At 37.7% G+C, this 18808-nt stretch overlaps 1 protein-coding gene across 1 annotated transcript in view; it reads right to left on the reverse strand.

Annotated features, from left to right (window-relative positions):
- Positions 1 to 18808, reverse strand: part of LOC106131717 (uncharacterized) — a 102876-nt gene that overhangs the window by 44587 nt on the left and 39481 nt on the right. The window contains exons 14-19 of the mRNA XM_060951883.1: positions 18222 to 18363; positions 16947 to 17057; positions 16131 to 16256; positions 15670 to 15786; positions 14285 to 14443; positions 13116 to 13206 (exon numbers count right to left, since the gene is read on the reverse strand). Coding sequence (XP_060807866.1) covers positions 13116 to 13206; positions 14285 to 14443; positions 15670 to 15786; positions 16131 to 16256; positions 16947 to 17057; positions 18222 to 18363 — 746 coding nt within the window. The remainder of the gene's footprint in view (positions 1 to 13115; positions 13207 to 14284; positions 14444 to 15669; positions 15787 to 16130; positions 16257 to 16946; positions 17058 to 18221; positions 18364 to 18808) is intronic.

Here is an 18808-nt window from a genome sequence, read left to right on the forward strand (position 1 = left end):
AATTCTTTAAATTATTTCAAAGTACCAATTTTTCAAATATTATACCATAAGTTTGGATTTTGTTGTATTATCCTCCGCCTCTCTCTAATGCTATCGGTAAGAAACGGTATCTGCTTCAAGATGATCTTAAATGGACCCTAGGCTTTACTCCAGAGCTGATGACCAGGGTCCAACTATACTGGACTTAACTAAACCTTAGATATTAAGTTTAAAATTATAATAAGCAACTATAATTTTATCAGGCAACTGGATGTGTAACCGATCCAATACGGGTTAAGGCAAATGTGAGTCGCTTCGTGTAAAACCGTGTCTCACCCAATACAGGATCCATGGTCAAAGGCATACCTCGGGCTCCTCTCCAGAGTGATAAGGATGCAACCGGGATTCAAATCCAGGCGGAAGAGTTTGTCCAAATATTTACCTAGTTCAAGCTCCGCTTCCGCATCTTCCGATATGGTCTCCATGACTCCTGATGCATGACCCTGGTCGTGGACCCTGCCTCGACCAGGTGCACACGGTGTTTACGCATACATTGTGACACTGTTACAGTAACTCACTTTACACTGTCACAAAAATAATTCACTTTAAGTATGTCATTAGCCGACCGTTACGGCTCACATTCTGACACTTTTAAAGTAAGTCACTTTAAGTATGTCACTTTTGCTGCTCAAATAAGAGATTTACTTTACGTGAGTAATACGCCGTCTAATGATTGCACTAATCTTGTAACTGTAAGTAATAAATATAAAATTATAAAATACTAATTCAATGTCATTTAGATACGTAACTATAATAAAATAAAATGTTTAATGTTTTCCGTAGGAATTTCAGAAATTTTTAATCTGAAAAGAGTACTTTTTATTAGTATATATACGCACAGCCCAAACATCTGGATCTAGATTATAAAATGACACATAGGTAGTTTCCTTTGAATCTTATATAGGCGCACTAAGAGAGAATTTTCTGATATTCTCGTGAGAACAGAAATTTGCGAGAATTATCATTTTACTAGCTTATGCTTGCGTTTATTTAGCCATCTACAAAAAGCTAAGAAATTATGCACCACCTATAAAAAACAACGAATAAAACGTCAAAAAAAAAAAGAAAAAAAAGAATACAGGATTTTCGGAAATTCCACGGGAACTTTAGTTTTTACCGCGATGCAAGGTAACCTAAGTCCTTCTCCAGTCTCTTAGTTACATAAACGTGATATTTCAATAACATTAATGCAGTAGATACCCGTGAAGAGTTCACAAACAAACAAACTTAGTTTCGCATTCCAGTAGGTACAAACATAAAATGACTATTCGAAACATGAATGACACCCATAAGAACTAAATACCAAAATTAATATGTACAGTAAAGTTTAACTTTAGACATGTCATCTCGCACGTCGTATACGACGACTTGGGAATTGGCACGTCATAACTTTTTAACCGACTTAAAAAAAAGAAGGAGGTTCTCAATTCGGTCGGTATTTTTTTTTTAATTTTGTTTTTTTCTTTATTTTTTTTTACCTCGTGGACCAGCTGATATGCACAACAAGATTCGTCATTAAGAGGTTTTTTGATAAATTATTCCCGTAGACACGACCACATACTTGTCATTAATTTTAATTTTCCATACGCACAATTAAGTTTAGTGGTATATATACATACATATAATCACGTCTATATCCCATGCGGGGTAGACACAGCTAACAGCCTTGAATATACTGATATGCCACGTTCACCTGTTTAGCTTACTGATAGAATTCAGATTCATATAAAGTGACAGGTTGCAAGCCCGTCGCCTAAAAGAGGAATCCCAGGGAAGCCTATCCCTTAGTCGCCTTTCACGAATTTCATGGGAGAGAGAAAGGTTGGTCCTATACTTTTTTTTATAAGTTCTGAGAACCACACGGCACTCCGTATACGTTGTAACTAAATGCATAATGTTTCAATTGGCAAGCAATTGAGGCTATTTCGGGAAAACAGAACAGAAACATGTTTATTTTGTAAGTGTGTACTAGCCTTATACCGCAGCTTCGTCCGCGCGAAATTAGCGCCATCTACACGAATTTAGACAGCTTATTAGCGCCACCTACATAATTTTTTAATTTAATTAATTTAATTATTAATTTAATTAAAAAAATAATAACATTAATTCATAAATAGGTTTAACCCGTAAATTCTCACGCGTAAATTAAAAATAAGTGACGATTTTAAATTTAACGCGATATAACAAAAATGCGACCAAATTAGCACTATAATAAATCGCGACCTACAAAAGAATATAGGTTTTTCGTTAATTCCACGGGAACTAGATGACCAAACCATCTACAATTCCCTACTTACATATAATCACGTCTATATTTCTTGCGGGGTAGACAGAGCCAACAGTAGGTCACGGTTAGCTGTTTGGCTCGACGATAGAATCGAGATTCAAAATAGTGACAGGTAGCTAGCCCATCGGCTAAAAGTAGAATGTCATTTATTCAGTATTCTTACAACACATACTACAAAATATAGCTCTACCGAACCTTGCAAACCTCGCAGGGTTTATCTATGTTCGGTTTTAGAAGCCTATCCCTTAGTCGCCTTTTACGACATCCATTGGAATTCCCTTTTCTATTTTATTCAAAGTAAAACGGCCGGCGTGGTCACTGGATTGCGTTATGTTTAGTTTACGCGGTCTGACCTTGCAGACAGACATAACGTGCCCGCGGTCCGAGGCAGGTAAATTCAGGTCAGATGCTAAATCAAACACATCATCTATATAAATATTTGAAAGAGAACACTAATTGACTGATTAACTGATATATAAACGCACAGTCAAAAACTGCGATAGAGCTGACCGTGGCTTTTTAGTATTTTTTTAAAGCTCTGTCAACTCCGCAAGGAATATAGACGTGATAATATAAATTGATATACGGAACAAATTACACAGATTGACTTAGCCTCGAAGTAAGTTCGAGACTTGTGTTACGAGATACTAACTCAACGATACTAGTACATTTTATTATAAATACTTAGATAGATAAACTTCCAATACCCAGACCAATCAGAAAAAGTTATTTTCTCATCCAGCCCTGGCTGGGATTCGAATCCGGGACCTCCTGAGTCACAGACAAGCGTACTACCGCTGCGCCACAGAGGCCCATATGTTTATTCATACATACATAAAATAACGCCTCTTTCCCAGAGGGAAAGGCAGAGACAACATCTTTCCACTTGCCACGATCTCTGCATACTTCCTTCGCTTCATCCACATTCATAACTCTCTTCGTGCAAGCTCGGCGGTTTTGGATATCTTGACCTGACCCTTTACTAGAACATCCTTAATTTGATCAAGATACGTTCGTCTAGGCCTTCCCACTCCGACCTTTCCCTCCACACTCTCCTTGTATAACTGTTTAGTCAACTTGCTTTCATTCATCCTCTCCACATGATCAAACCAACTGGCACATTCAGGTAACTAAATGTGTAAAACCATGATCCAATCCAATATAGGTTTTTGTTTATTACGGTCTAGCGTTGCGCTCAGAGGGGATTCCCGGACATTTCCGCATGTATGTAAATTAGAATGATACATACATACATACATACATAAAATCACGCCTCTTTCCCGGAGGGGTAGGCAGAGACTACCTCTTTCCACTTGCCACGATCTCTGCATACTTCTTTCGCTTCGTCCACATTCATAACTCTCTTCATACAAGCTCGGCGGTTTCGGGTACTTTTGACCTGACCCTTTACCAGGACGTCCTTAATTTGATCAAGATACGTTCGTCTAGGTCTTCCCACTCCGACCTTTCCCTCCACACTCTCCTTGTATATCTGCTTAGTCAACCTGCTTTCATTCATCCTCTCCACATGACCGAACCATCTTAACATACCCTTTTCTATTCCTGTAACTACATCTTCTTTCACATCACAACATTCCCTTATCACGCTGTTCCTTATCCTGTCACTCAATTTCACACCCATCATACTCCTTAACGCTCTCATTTCCACTGCATTTATTCTGCTTTCATGCTTCTTTTGCCATACCCAACTTTCACTCCCATACATTAATGTCGGGACCAACACGCCCCTGTGCACAGCCAGTCGAGCCTTTTTGGATAGTTTCTGACTGCTCATAAAGGCATGCAAAGCTCCATGAATGATACGAATAAGGTTATGTTGAATATACGGCAATGGTAATTAGAATGACGTTTCGCTTCAAGCGGGCGAATCCACGGGCACACACTAGTGTTCGTATACTAGTTCTAGTTCCACATTCATTTTTTTTAATGTAGACAATGTGCATTCGTCCATGATTTAGATTTAACAGATCTATATTTGTATATTGACGTCCGATGAAAATGCTGCAGTGTAGTTTGTTCCGCCGTTTCTTCTACACATGCGCTTCGGAAGTGATAGTGGTTTTAATTAGATTGAAGTGATGTGTCATCAATAATTGATACCTTGTATCCAATTTTGAAAATTAATCTATTCTATTCTATTCTACTCGTACCGTGTGGTTCCCGGTACCAATACGAAAAAGAATAGGACCACTCCATCTTTTTCCCATGGATGTCGTAAAAGGTGACTAAGGGAAGGGCTTACAAACTTGGGATTCTTTTTTAGGCGATGGGCGAGCAACCTATCACTATTTGAATCTCAATTCTATCATTAAGCCAAACAGCTGAACGTGGCCATTCAGTCTTTTCAAGCCTGTTGGCTCTGTCTACCCCGCAAGGGATAAAGACGTGATCATATGTATGTATGTATGTCTACTCGCAATGAAACAAAGGCTGCCCAACAATAACAAACGCCCACACACTCTTTCCACGTCCAATTTGCCACGCGCGCCGGGTTGGACGTAAATTGACAAGTCCGCCCCACCTACCCATATGTAATTATATTAAAAACGAATGGTTCTACAGTTTAAATATTACATACATACATACATATAGTCACGTCTATATCCCGTGCGGGGTTGACAGAGCCAACAGCCTTGAACAGACTGATAGGCCACGTTCAGCTGTTTGGCTTAATGATAGAATTGAAATTCGAAGTTGCTAGCCCATCGCCGAAAAGGAGAATCCCAAGTTTATAAGCCTATCCCTTTGTCACCTTTTACGAAATTCGTGGGAATGAGACCGAGTGGCCTATAAGGAAACTATACAATATTAGTACGTAATATATATTAATAGTAATAATCCATATACCTATTAGTAATATAAGTAGTATAGTTTCCTTATAGCCTTGGGTAGTAAATTAATGATTCTCCCATAAAAATGGTAATAAAATACCATGGAAAATAGGGTAATTGCTGCATGTTAAACAAGTCGGCCAAATGACAAACGTAATTGTGTGTATGTTTAGTGTAAAAAATTGGTAGGTATTCCCTCTTCTCGTCGGTGTATCAAAAATTTACAAAGTGGTCGCTGAAATTTGTTTGTTTTTAATATCATCATTCACTCTTTGACTTTGTCATTCTCAGACTTTGCCGTGTGGTTCCCGGCACCAATAGAAAAAAGAATAGGAGCACTCCATCTCTTTCCCATGGATGTCGTAAAAGGCGACTAAGGGGTAGGCTTATAAACTTGGGATTCTTTTCCCCGTTTTTTTTTCACAACAAACTCTTCAGTTTTATAATATTAGTATAGATTAAGAATCTCCAATACGTGTAGGCCAAAGAATCGTGTCATATCCGAAAGCTGATTGAGGCCAATTGTCATTTGAGCTGGGAGCACTTCATCGCCACTCACCGTTATTGCTTTCAAGTGACTCAATTGTAGTGGACAAGTGATACTATACCTTATTGGTGCCGTGTGGTTCTCGGCAGAATTGAGATTCAAATAGTGACAGGTTGCTAGCCCATCGCCTAAAAGAAGAATCCCAAGTTTATAAGCCTATCCCTTAATCGCCTTTTACGACATCCATGGGAACGAGATGGAGTGGTCCTATTCTTTTTTTATTGGTGCCGGGAACCACACGGCAAGTTGTAACTGACACCAACTAAACTATTAAAAGATCTTATAAAATTTACTTGTACCGTTCTGTATTTGAAATTCCTATAGAAAGGGGACTCTCTAGGGATGAGAACATGTACATTTTGGCAAAAGGGGAAATAATTCGAATTTGGTTTTGAAACCAGATTAGGTTCCCATGTCTTTAATGTATTTTTCTCACATATCTATGTTTATTACGTTATTGATTTATTTTTATTCAACGGAATAAATAAGTTAGTTTAAAATGCGCGGTGGTTGAAGAGTTAGAGTACCGAATTAAAAAAAACGTGATACACAGGTTTAAATTCTAATACTAACTTATAATTCATGATGGGTTCAATGTTAAGGTTCTTAAATTGCTTAATTTAGATTTGTATTTTTGTTTGTAACGAAAAAACTCAAAAACTAGAAATTAAAAAGTCTTTCAGAAGTAACATAGACTTTTTTTATTGGGTGTGAAGCCCCTTGAATAAGCTTAGGTGAAAATATAGATAGGTACCTAAGTAAGTACTTCACACCAAAAGAGAATTCGACGATAGTCTTAAAGATGACATTGACTCCTATTTGAACCAACCTACATTTAAAATATTTCTGAAATTCCCACGGGAATAGGTAAAAAGTTAGTTTATTTATGTATAAACAATTGACACGAAATTTTAACTTCACCAGTAAAACTTAATAACACCTTATCACAAGAACACTTCACATCACTAATTGTAAAATTAAAGAAAAATAATTCGTTCTCAATTCGAATTTAGAAAATGCGCGGAAAAATAATGGCTTACGTCACGACCGACCGTTCGCCTTCCCATAGCGCTACTGAAACTGAGAGCACGTGGCAAATATAATTTACTCTCCCTATAAATACTACTCACAATTTACTCACGTACAAAAACAGACCTTAATTCAACCATACACAACACAATTTTGATAAGCAAAATCGGAATATTTGGTGAAAACCGACAAGGAAATATAAACTCTAACGTTTTTACAAAAGGTCGATATAAACTTGAGAAAGTAAATAGTTGTTTGAATATGGAAAACGAATCGTGAAAATTCGGGCAGGGCCGGCCATTTTCGACATTTAGGGGGATTGTTTTGTTACCAACGACGCTAGACAAACACACTCTCATATTCTGCATTTAATTTGAATTGTTTTTGTTCTAATTTCAAACATTGTTTAAGAGGTAAGTTATTAATTTGATAGTTTTTTTTAATGCGTATTCTGCTGGCTAAGGAAATTATTGTTTTAGTATGCCAATGCCATGTCCTACCTCGAATCTTTGAAAGCATTTTCTTTACAGTTTCAGGCAACCACAAGACCAAATATTTTATACAATAATTAATGCTTAAGTTTCATATTGGAAGCAGATTTGCCACAAATTGGTACCAAACAATGCTGCCCACTCGTAGTGTATCAAATAATTTGTTTAGCGTTACAACTAGTGACACACAGATGCAAAAAACAACAAACATTTAACATTGGCTATGTACCAACATGTACGAGATATATTTTACTCATAACACAAGTCTCAAACTTACTGTGGAACTAGCTCAATATGTGTAATTTAACACAAATATGCACTTATTTATTTATTTTACATGAAAAGTGGAGTTAAAAGTATTTTGTTTTTCATTGCTCGTTTCTTATTTTAACCTGTTATTCTATTTCTATCGCGCGGAAAACTATCACTGTCGTCATAATAAAAAGCGTAACAGCGATAGTTTTTCGTTTTTTTTATAACAACATTTTTTTTTTCGCGTGTGCCATTTTACAGAGGCAGATTCAAACATGCTGTGAATGGGTTCTTTCTTCGGCAGACCAATAATGGGTCCATCCTAATTTGATAGTTTATGTATATATATGTTTTTATAATGTATTTTATGCATATGCATAATGTATGTAATTTTAAGTATGCATGCACACTTTATCGCACCACCAACTTAAAGTTTTTCTGTTTGGTCAGCTGGTTGACTGGTAGAGAATGCCACACGGCATTAAGTCCGCCTTTGAACATTTTTTTGCGCAATAAAGTTTTTGATAAATAAATCAGAGTATAATATAATAAAGAATAATTCATGTACAGAATAACAGTGTGTCAGACACGAAAATAGCGGCAATGTTTACATCTCGTTTGCTTTACAGCATAATAAAACACGTTGGTTTGCGCCTTGTACGTGAATCGGAACGTTTTGATATGTATCAAAACGTTCCGATTCACTTGATTATTTTTGTATGTACATAAAATAATCAAGTCCCTCCCGGAGGGGTAGGCAGAGACTACACCTTTCTACTTGCCACGATATCTGCCTGCATACTTCTTTCGCTTCATTCACATTTATAAGTATCTTCATACAAGCTCGTTGATTTGACTTCGTCCGCATGGAAACCCTATCAATCCCGCGGGAACTTCGGAATAAAAAGTAGCCTATATGTTATTCTGGGTCTTCAGCTACCTACATACCAAATTTCATTGTAATCGGTTCGGTAGTTTTTGCGTGAAAGAGTAACAAACATCCATACTGACATACTCACAAACTTTCGCATTTATAATATTAGTAGGATATATTGCATCACGTCTCAATCCCTTACGGGGTGTACATTTTGATTTGTCATTTGAAGGTTGACTAGATGCAAGCCCAGCCCCTAATATATTCCATATTTATACATACATATAATCACGTTTATAACCGTGTGGTTCCCGGCAACAATATAAAAAAGAATAGGACCACTGCATCTCTTACCTACGGATGACGTAAAAGGCGACTAAGGGATAGCATGAAACTTGTGACTCTTTTTTTAGACGATGGGATAGCAATCTGTCGCTATTTGAATCTCAATTCAAAGCTGAACGTGGCCTATCAGTCTTTTCAAGACCATTGCCACTGTCTACCCCGTAAGGGATAAAGACGTCAGTATGTATTTGGTCGGGCCCATGGTCCAATCCTTTTTAATTTATCGAAATATGTATCTCTTTCCCTTATTAACTAAGGTACTAAAACAATTATGAGCATATTTCAATTAATTAATAAATCAAATGCGATACAAACAACATAAAAATCGGCGGTAAATTTGAAGCAGTAATAAATAACATACCAGATAATTCAATTGATGATATGATATCATAAAAAGTGAATGAAAATCCAACATTGAGCAAAATCGTAAATGCGGCATCCGCTTAAATTCTAATCTTAATAATATTATGCTTAGTGCAAAAGTTTGTAAGTTGATGTGTGTGTTTATTATTCTAATACGCAAAAACCACTGAACGAATTCTCATTTAACTTTAATATAATATAGCTCACACATTGGAATAACGTAATACGTTAAAATTTTTAGAGATTAAGTGCCGTGTGGTTCCTGGTACAATAGAAAAAGAATTGGCCCACTCTATCACTCTCCCACGGACGTTGTAAAAAGGATAGGCTTATAAACTTGGGATTCTTCTTTTAGGCGACGGGCTAGCAACCTGTCACTATTTAAATCTCAATTCTATCATAAAGCCAAACAGCTAAATGTGGCCTACTAGTCTCTTCAAGACTTTTGTGTCTGTCTGCCCCACAAGGGATATAGACGTGACTATATGAATGAATGAATGGTAAAGTATCCATTCCGTGGCCTATCAGTTGTTTCAAGACTGTTGGCTCTGTCTACCTCACACGGGATATAGACGTGACCATATATATATATACGTATATATGTAAAAACGTACCTACTCCTATTATTATATGTTGCAATCTTTGCATAAACACGAGGTCTATTTCTGTTGAAGGTCGGCCGTGAACAGAGCAAGCAAGTCTAGATTGTATGGACGCGGGCACAGAGCAAACATCACCGGTCCGGTGTCACAAATTGTTAACAGCAGTTCCATCATGGAACTGTGATTAGAACTACATACATATGATATCACGTCTATATCTCTTGAGGGGTAGACAAAGCCAACAGTCTTAAAGACTGATACTGAGACTGTCACGTGACAGCTGCATATAAAAATCTAATTTTCTGAGACGGATTTTGTTTAAATAATGCAATATTTTTATCTCGCGTTATTACAAATCGCTCAAAAAAATAATATTAAGACTGATGACATAAAAGAAATGTATATTTTTAATACAGTCAAATAGCCTATTGTAGATTTAACTTCTATAAAAAATTTACGAAGACGAAGTCGAAGCCAAAAGCTAGTTTACAATAAATCCACTGTGGATGGAACTAATGAGGAAAATTATTATCAGTAGCTCCATCGCGCCGTGTGGTTCCCGGCACCAATGGAAAAAAGAATAGGACCACCCCATCTCTTTCCCATGGATGTCGATGTAAAAGGCGACTAAGGGATAGACTATAGGTAAACTTGGGATTCTTCTTTTAGGCAAATAGAAAGTAGGTATGTACGGTGAACTTAGGAGATAGCTCTGCCACCACTTCTTCCTCCTGGCTCTAGTCCCGGTTGCAACCTCACCACTCCAGAGAGGAGCCCGGGGTGTGCCGTTGACCATGGACCCTGGTTTGGGAGAGTCAGGTTTTTACACGAAACGACACCCATCTCAGCTCCGCAACCTTTGCAAACCAATATTGATTTGCCATCTCAAAATCTTTTTCAAAACAATCGGGAGAATCAAGAAATTAATAATAAAGAACTAATAAAGAGAATAAAAAGCTCAGAAATAATTGGAAATCTAAAAATCAAAAAAGACTTTAAATTCAATTTAACCAATTTATTATTTCATGATTAGATTTTTATGGAATGCTCATGATCCAAAACATACTTGAAAAGAATTAAAAGTAAAAAGATAAGTGAAAAGATACATTATGAACACAGATTATAAAAAAATGACCCGGGATATTATAAGTATAACCCGAGAATTAAAATTAATATTACTGGTTAGAAATAAAAAAATAAGAAGGAATTTTTAATTATATAGAAACAAAAAAAATTTTTAATAACGGGCAAGCAATCCTCCATAATCAGGCTTATTATTGTTTTTTTAACATTATATAAATACATAAAATCACACCTATATCCCTTGCGAGGTAGTATACAAGCCCTTAGTCGCTTATTAGTTATTGTTATTTTTAAACCATACTTTAGAATAAAAATCAGGTTTATATTGTTCATATTCTTCATCCCTTGTGGGGTAGACAGAGCTCAGTTTTGAAAAGACCGAAAGACTGATCCTAAAAAATTACAAATACTTAATCTGACCTAACTTAACAATTTACTTACAAACTTTAACTTAAATACAAAAAATATATTAATAAATCTTGGTTCAAAATCTAAATAGGCATGTGTTACCTAAAAAAAAAATTTTATGTATTAAAAAAAATATGAACAGTTCCGAATCGCGACGCATTTCTTAAAATTGACCATTAAATTAAGTTTTCTTTGTTACATCTTACTTTTTAAAGGAAACTTAAATTTGTGTGGAAGGTTTTTTAATTTTTTATTTATGATAACATCAATTTATTAAAATCACATGTTTTGAAGACTAAATTTCGAGATGAAAGCCGCAACGGGAAGTCATAAACGTTAACTTTGGATATTGCTCAGAATGTAAACAATTCATTTTTATTATCTAGATATTCATCATACATTACGATCGTTATTTGTATTTAATTGGCAAATAATTTGTAATACAACACATTGAATGTGCTCAATTGGAGAAGTAAATAATTGAAAACCGGACTTCTGTTATAAGATATAATCCAGCGACACTTAATACGTGTTTTTGATAGAATTACATTTTTCATATTGTTCAAACACATAATGCAATTAATTATACTATCCATATCTTTACTAAAAGATTGTAGCGGGAGCGATGATTCGGCTAGACCGCCGCAAAGGAAAGATCTCCCGCCAGGCTAGGTGTTATGCCTGGGGAACCGCGCGACAGACGATGTTGTGTCAGAGGTTGTAATTATGCTTCAATCCGTGAAATCTTTGATTGCGCGATTTAGACTCTTTGCTGCAATTGGCTGAGCGCGTCATTTTCTTGTTATGATTGACAGAAGACATAAGATATAATAAGAATATTTGTATTTTTCTTTTGTAATTTTAACCGCTTTTAAAAAGAAAAAGGTCCACATTTCTATTCTAAGTTTGGATAACTGTGAAGTTGACATTATTGAAGAAAATGCTACAGTTACAAAACAAAATGCTGTTACCTCTTCTTCTGCACTGACGCTCTGGAAGCGGCAGTAAACTTGGCTTTAAGTAATTTATTTGACGGTAACCAATGTTGTGAAACCAAAAGATATGACAATTATTAGGTGATGTTGCAATGTCCCATAATAATTAATAAAAAAAATTGAATATTAATTTAATGATGAAAAATCTAGTAATTCAGTTAAAATTCCTGGCAAATCTAACGGTATTTGAAAAAAAAATTCAACTAATACAGTAATTTAATAATGAACTTGGCTTGGCTGATGTTAAGTTAAAAAATCTTGGAATAAACTCGATTTGATACACCTTGCAGAAAATGTTATCCAAGATTTTAATGCTTTTTATAACCCTATATCAAAAAGGAAACTTTAAGAATAGCATCTTATCTTATCGTCCTATCTAAGCAAAAATCTGCGTATTGATCTTATTACTAATTTAAAAAGGAAGAAGGCTTATTATATGATTTATACTTAATTGTAACTGCATGGATTTTTAGCCCGTAATCTGAATGAATGTAAAAGAAATATTTTATTAGATATTGATACCTGAGCGGGTCAAGGGTCTGGTGGGTCAGTCACAATAAAAACACCAGCCTTTCAGATCTTCATTCAAAGCGTCTCAGTCAAATCGAGCTTTTTTACTAATCAGTCAGTCAATTTTATTCGTCCAAATGTCAAGGCAGAGAGTATGTCTCTCCATGGTGGCTGAACGGCCAAAAAATTCTATTATATTTTACCTACCTTATCAAAATCTGATACAACTTCTTAAAAATCTGTTAGATAATGCTATTAGCATTAAGTCCGCCTATTGTACTTTACAAATTGTGATTGTTACAATAAAAAATAAATAAATAAATCTAATACTACCAAATGATATTCACCGATTATGTTCAACGAGGCACGAATACAAATAAACATGGATGATATAAACGGAGAAGTTGAAAAGAGTGAATAATGTATCTCTCCACTCACTTGTCGTGTAGCCGAATTCATCTTCTTCCTCTGGGTCAGCTTCCTTCTCTTCTTTGCTGCGCTTCACAGCTCCAGCTGACGCTCGGTCGATCTGTAATGATTACATACATACATACATATGATCACGTCTATATCCCTAGCGGGGTAGACAGAGCCACCAGTCTTGAAAAGACTGATAGGCCACGCTCAGCTGTTTGGCTTAGTGATAGAATTGAGATTCAAATAGTGACAGGTTGCTAGCCCATCGCCTAAAAGAGGAATCCCAAGTTTATAAGCCTATCCCTTAGTCGCCTTTTACGACATCCGTGGGAAAGAGATGGAGTGGTCCTATTCTTTTTTGTAATGGTGCCGGGAACCACACGGCACTGTAATAATTATAGATTTTAAAAGCCTATAACGGCCTCTGTGGCGCAGCAGTAGTGCGCTTGTCTGTGTCACCGGAGGTCCCGGGTTCGAATTCCGGCCAGGGCATGATGAGAAACAAACTTTCTCTGATAGGCCTGGGTCTTGGATGTTTATCTATATAAGTATTTATTGTAAAATATAGTATCGTCGAGTTAGTATCACGTAACACAAGTTCCGAACTTACTTCGAGGCTAACTCAATCTGTGTGATCTGTCCCGTATATATATATATATACAACCTTACAACCTCCGACACAACACCGTCGGAGCCGCGGTTCCCCACGCTTTAAAAGTGCCTTCATAAGCTATTATTAGTGCCGTGTGGTTCCCGGCACCAATAGAAAAAAGAATAGGATCACTCCATTACTCTCGCATGGATGTCGTAAAAGGCGACTAAACTAACCCATCGCCTAAAAGAAAAATCCCAAGATTATAACTTAGGATTTTTCTTTTAGGCGATGGCTTAGCAACCTGTCACTATTTGAATCTCAATTCTATCTTAAAACCAAATAGCTGAACGTGGCCATGTTGGCTCTGTCTACCTCGCAAGGGATGTAGACGTGAAAAGATTTATTCCTTTAATGAATGATGAATGATTCATTAAGTGACATTACCTAAAACAGTTTATAAGCTTATCCATTAGTGGCCTTTTACGACATCTATGGGAAGGAGATGGCGTGGTTCTATTCTTTTTTCTATTGATGCCGGGAACCACACGGCAGATTAGATTATATCAATTATTATTACAAATATAACGACCATTACCTCAACCCCTTTATCAGAGTACACTCTGCCTCCTAGTTCTCTCTCATCTTCTTCATCACTGTCATCTGAATCATCAGAATACTCCGGTTTGGGCTCCTCTGGTTTCTGTGGTTCTTCTTTCTCTGTTTCTGAATCCTTTCCAGCCTCTGTCACTGTTATCTGTTGAAACAAAGAAATATATACATAAATACATACATAATGTGCCGTGTGGTTCCCGGCACCAAATAGAAAAAAGAATAGGACCACTCCATCACTCTCCCATGGATGTCGTAAAAGGCGACTAAGGGGTAGGCTTATAAACTTGAAATTCTTCTTTTAGGCGATGGGCTAGCAACCCGTCACTATTAGAATCTCAATTCTATCTTAAAGCCAAATAGCTGAACGTGGCCTATCAGTCTACAAGACTGTTAGCTCTGTCTACCCCGCAAGGGATATAGACGTGATTATATGTACGTATATACAAGGAGAGTGTGGAGGGAAAGGTCGGGGTGGGAAGACCTAGACGAACATATCTTGATCAAATTAAGGACGTCCTGGTGAAGGGTCAGGTCAAAAGTGCCCGAAACCGCCGAGCTTGCATGAAGAGAGTTATGAATGTGGATGAAGCAAAGGAAGTATGCAGGGATCGTGGCAAGTGGAAAGAGGTAGTCTCTGCCTACCCCTCCGGGAAAGAGGCGTGAGTTTATGTATGTATGTATGTATACATACATAAAATTGCCTCTTTCCCGGAGGGGTAGGCAAAGACTACCTCTTTCCACTTGCCACGATCTCTGCATACTTCCTTTGCTTCATCCACATTCATAACTCTCTTCATGCAAGCTGGGCGGTTTCGGGTACTCTTGACCTGACCTTTTACCAAAGAAATGACAGATGTAATCAAGAACTTCATGCATGAGTTGACTTATTGTCAAAGTATTTGTGCTTACATCTCTACGTCACAAGTCACAACAACAAATGACGCGACGCTATCAGTCGAAAACAGCGATAGGTAAGTCTAAATCGCGCAAGCAAAGATTTCACGGATTGGAGCATATATACAACCTCCGACACAACACCGTCGGAGCCGCGGTTCCTCACGCTTTAAAAGTGCCTTCATAAGCTATTATTAGTGTCGTGTGAATCCCGGCACCAATACAAAATAGAAAAGGACCACTCCATCTCATTCCCATGGACGTCGTAAAAGGCGACTAAGGGATAGGCTTATAACATTGCGATCCTTTTTTTTAGGCGATGGGCTAACAACCTGTCACTATTTGGATCTCAATTCCATCATTAAGCCGAGCAGCTGAACGTGTCTTTTCTGGACTATTGGCTATGTCTACCCCGTAAGGGATATAGACGTGACTGTATGTATGTATGTATGTATGTAAGCTATTAAGATCCACCTTGATCTCATGTTGCGGCGTCTTCAGGATAGATGGAGCTGGAGACTTTCTGGAGTGCATGGAGTGGGCTGGTGACGTCACGGGAGTGGTTTGTTCCATGTCCGAGGAGTCTGTGTTCTGTATAAAAGATAATAGAATAGAATAGATTTATTTTCAAAATTGGATACAAGGTATCACTTATAGACGTCACAAAACTTAAATCTAATTATAAGTACAACCGCTTTCAAAGCGCATGTGTAGAAGAAGCGGCGGAACAAACTACACTGCAGCATTAAGGGATAGGCTTACAAACTAGGGATTCTTTTTTTAGGGCGATGGGCTAGCAACCTATCACTATTTGAATCTCAATTCTATCATTAAGCCAAACAGCTGAACGTGGCCATTCAGTCTTCTCAAGACTGTTGTCTGTGCCTACCCTGCAAAGGATATAGACGTGACCATATGTATGTAGTCATACTCACCCAGGCTAAAAGACTCTGCACAGTGATCGTGACGACGTCGCCGGCCATCTTGATTAGCTGGACAGCCCTTTCATGCTGGGCGTTCCTCACGCATGTGCCGTCCACTTCCAGGATCCTGTCTCCCGTCTGAAGCAAAAGCATCAAGGGTTATTGTAACATGATCCAACAGAACCCAATTAACGCGACGAATGTATTTAAAATTCAAAATTTGTATTCATTATTATAGGATACTTCATATCGCTTAATAATTGTCAAATCTTTTGGTTTCACAACATTGGTTGACGTCAAATGAATTACTTACTTAAAACTAAGTTTACTGCCGCTTCCAAGGCGTCAGTGCAGTAGAAACAGTAACAAACTGCCTGAAAGACTAATACATATGGGATTCTTCTTTGAGGCGATGTCCTAACAACGTGCCACTATTAGAATCACAACCTGAACGTGGCCTTACAGTCTTTGTGAGACTGTTGGCTAAGTCTACCACGGGATTAATATGTCTGCATACATGTAATCACGTCTTCATCCCTAACAGGCCACACAGAGCCAACTGTCTTGAAAAAACTGATTGACCAGGCTCAGCTTTTTGGCTTGATGATAGAATTGAGATTCAAATAGTGACAGGTTGCCAGCCCATCGTCCAAAAGAAGAATCCCAAGTTTACAAGCCTATCCCTTAGTCGCCTTTTACGACATCCATGTGAAATAGAAGGACCTAGTCTTATTTATTGGTGGTGTTTTTTTATCAGTGCCGGGAACCATACGGCACCATATAAGTATATGTATATATATATATATGTACCTATGTATGTAATCTAACCTGTAGTTCACCACTGTTTCCCGCTGGACTTCCTGGTACCACGTTCTTGATGAAGATTCCAAATATGGCTTTCTCTTCTCCTTCATCATCTTCTCCAGTTATTATATCGACCTTAAACAAGACGTTACTCTTTAAATTCTTCTTAAATTCGATACGTATGATATCACTATAAGAACGTTGTTGGTTGAACAGCTAAGGTGCCAAAATGCGCAAGAAATGCGTGCGCGCAAGTGAAGAGTTACTTTTATGAGTAACGTACATTATTTGAGTGCCAACCGATGTTCTTACGGTGACGGTTGACATCGTGAGGAAACCTGCACATTCAGGCAACTGGATGTGATTCAATATGAGTAAGGTTGCGGAGGTCAGACGGTAGTCGGTTCGTGTTAAAACCTGATTTACCCAATCCGGGATTATGGTCACAGGACACACCCCGGAACCCTCTCCAGAGTGATGATGAAGATGTAACTGGGACTAAAGCCAGGACATAGAAGATCATGTCATCACCATCCTTGAAGAATGTTTTAATTCCATACATACATACACATGGTCACGTCTATATCCCTTGCGGGGTAGACAGAGCCAAAAGTCTTGAAGGGACTGGTAGGCCACGTTCAGCTGTTTGGCTTTATGATAGAATTGAGATTCAAATAGTGACAGGTTGCTAGCCCATCGCATAAAAAAGAATCCCAAGTTTGTAAGCCTAACCCTTAGTCGCCTTTTACGACATCCATGGGAAAGAGATGGAGCGGTCCTATTCTTTTTTGTATTGGTGCCGGGAACCACACGGCACATTTAAATTCCTTGCGTCGAAAAATATTTTTTTCTTATTCCACGCTCGGAACCACTTACTTCTCTATACATTTTGGTAATTATTTTTTTTTTAAAACACTACATATGTATGTTTGTTATTAGGAATATCCAATCTAGAAACCTAGGTATTTAATGGGCATATGATAATTACTATTAGCAAAACTGTGTCACGTTCACACGTCACGTCCCAACCTTGGTCGCTTCACCGGACCTATATGACGTCACATGTTACTATTCACACTGAGATATTGAGCATATTACTCGTAGTTCGCGTTAAAATAAACTTTCTAATCTAGTTTTTCCTGTGAGAATTTCTAGAATAATGTAGGCATGACTCATCTCATAACAAGTATCGTAGCAAGTGAAAAAAAGATGTAATCTCTCTCTACGCCTCCGCAAAAGAAGCGTGATATGTATGTTATTCATGTAATAATGATGAGGAAAATAATTGACTGCACTGACCTTTCCGCCGACGATGCTGACCCCCAAAGGGGCCCCGGGTTCCCTCTTCAGGGTCACCAGTCTGGGCGGGCCCCAGCGCTGGGCCACCAGGGTCTCCGTGCGGTCACACACGGTCACTGTCATGGCTGGTTGAGGTATGTAGCTAAAAAAAGAAAAATTTATAAAAATAAATATATAGATTCTTCTTTTAGTCGATGGGCTAGCAACCTGTCACTATTTGAATCTCAATTCCATCATAAAGCCAAACAGCTGAACGTGGCCTATCAGTCTTTTCAAGACTGTTGGCTCTGTCTACCCCGCAATGGATATAGACGTGATTATATGTGTGTATGTATAAATATATACGGGACAGAAAACAGGGATCGAATTAGCCAAATATTGAATTATTCGAAGTAAGCTCGAGGCTTGTGTTACGAGATACTAACCCAACGATACTATATTTTATATAGTCACGACTACATCCCTTGCGGGGAAGACACAGCCAATAGTCTTGGTTCTAGGTTCGGCTGAGATTCAAATAGTGTAGTTTGTTCCGCCGCTTCTTCTACACATGCGCTTTGGAAGCGGTAGTAGTTATAATTAGATTT

The sequence above is a fragment of the Amyelois transitella genome, chromosome 26 (assembly GCF_032362555.1).
Source record: "Amyelois transitella isolate CPQ chromosome 26, ilAmyTran1.1, whole genome shotgun sequence".
NCBI classification, from domain to species: Eukaryota; Metazoa; Arthropoda; class Insecta; order Lepidoptera; family Pyralidae; genus Amyelois; species Amyelois transitella.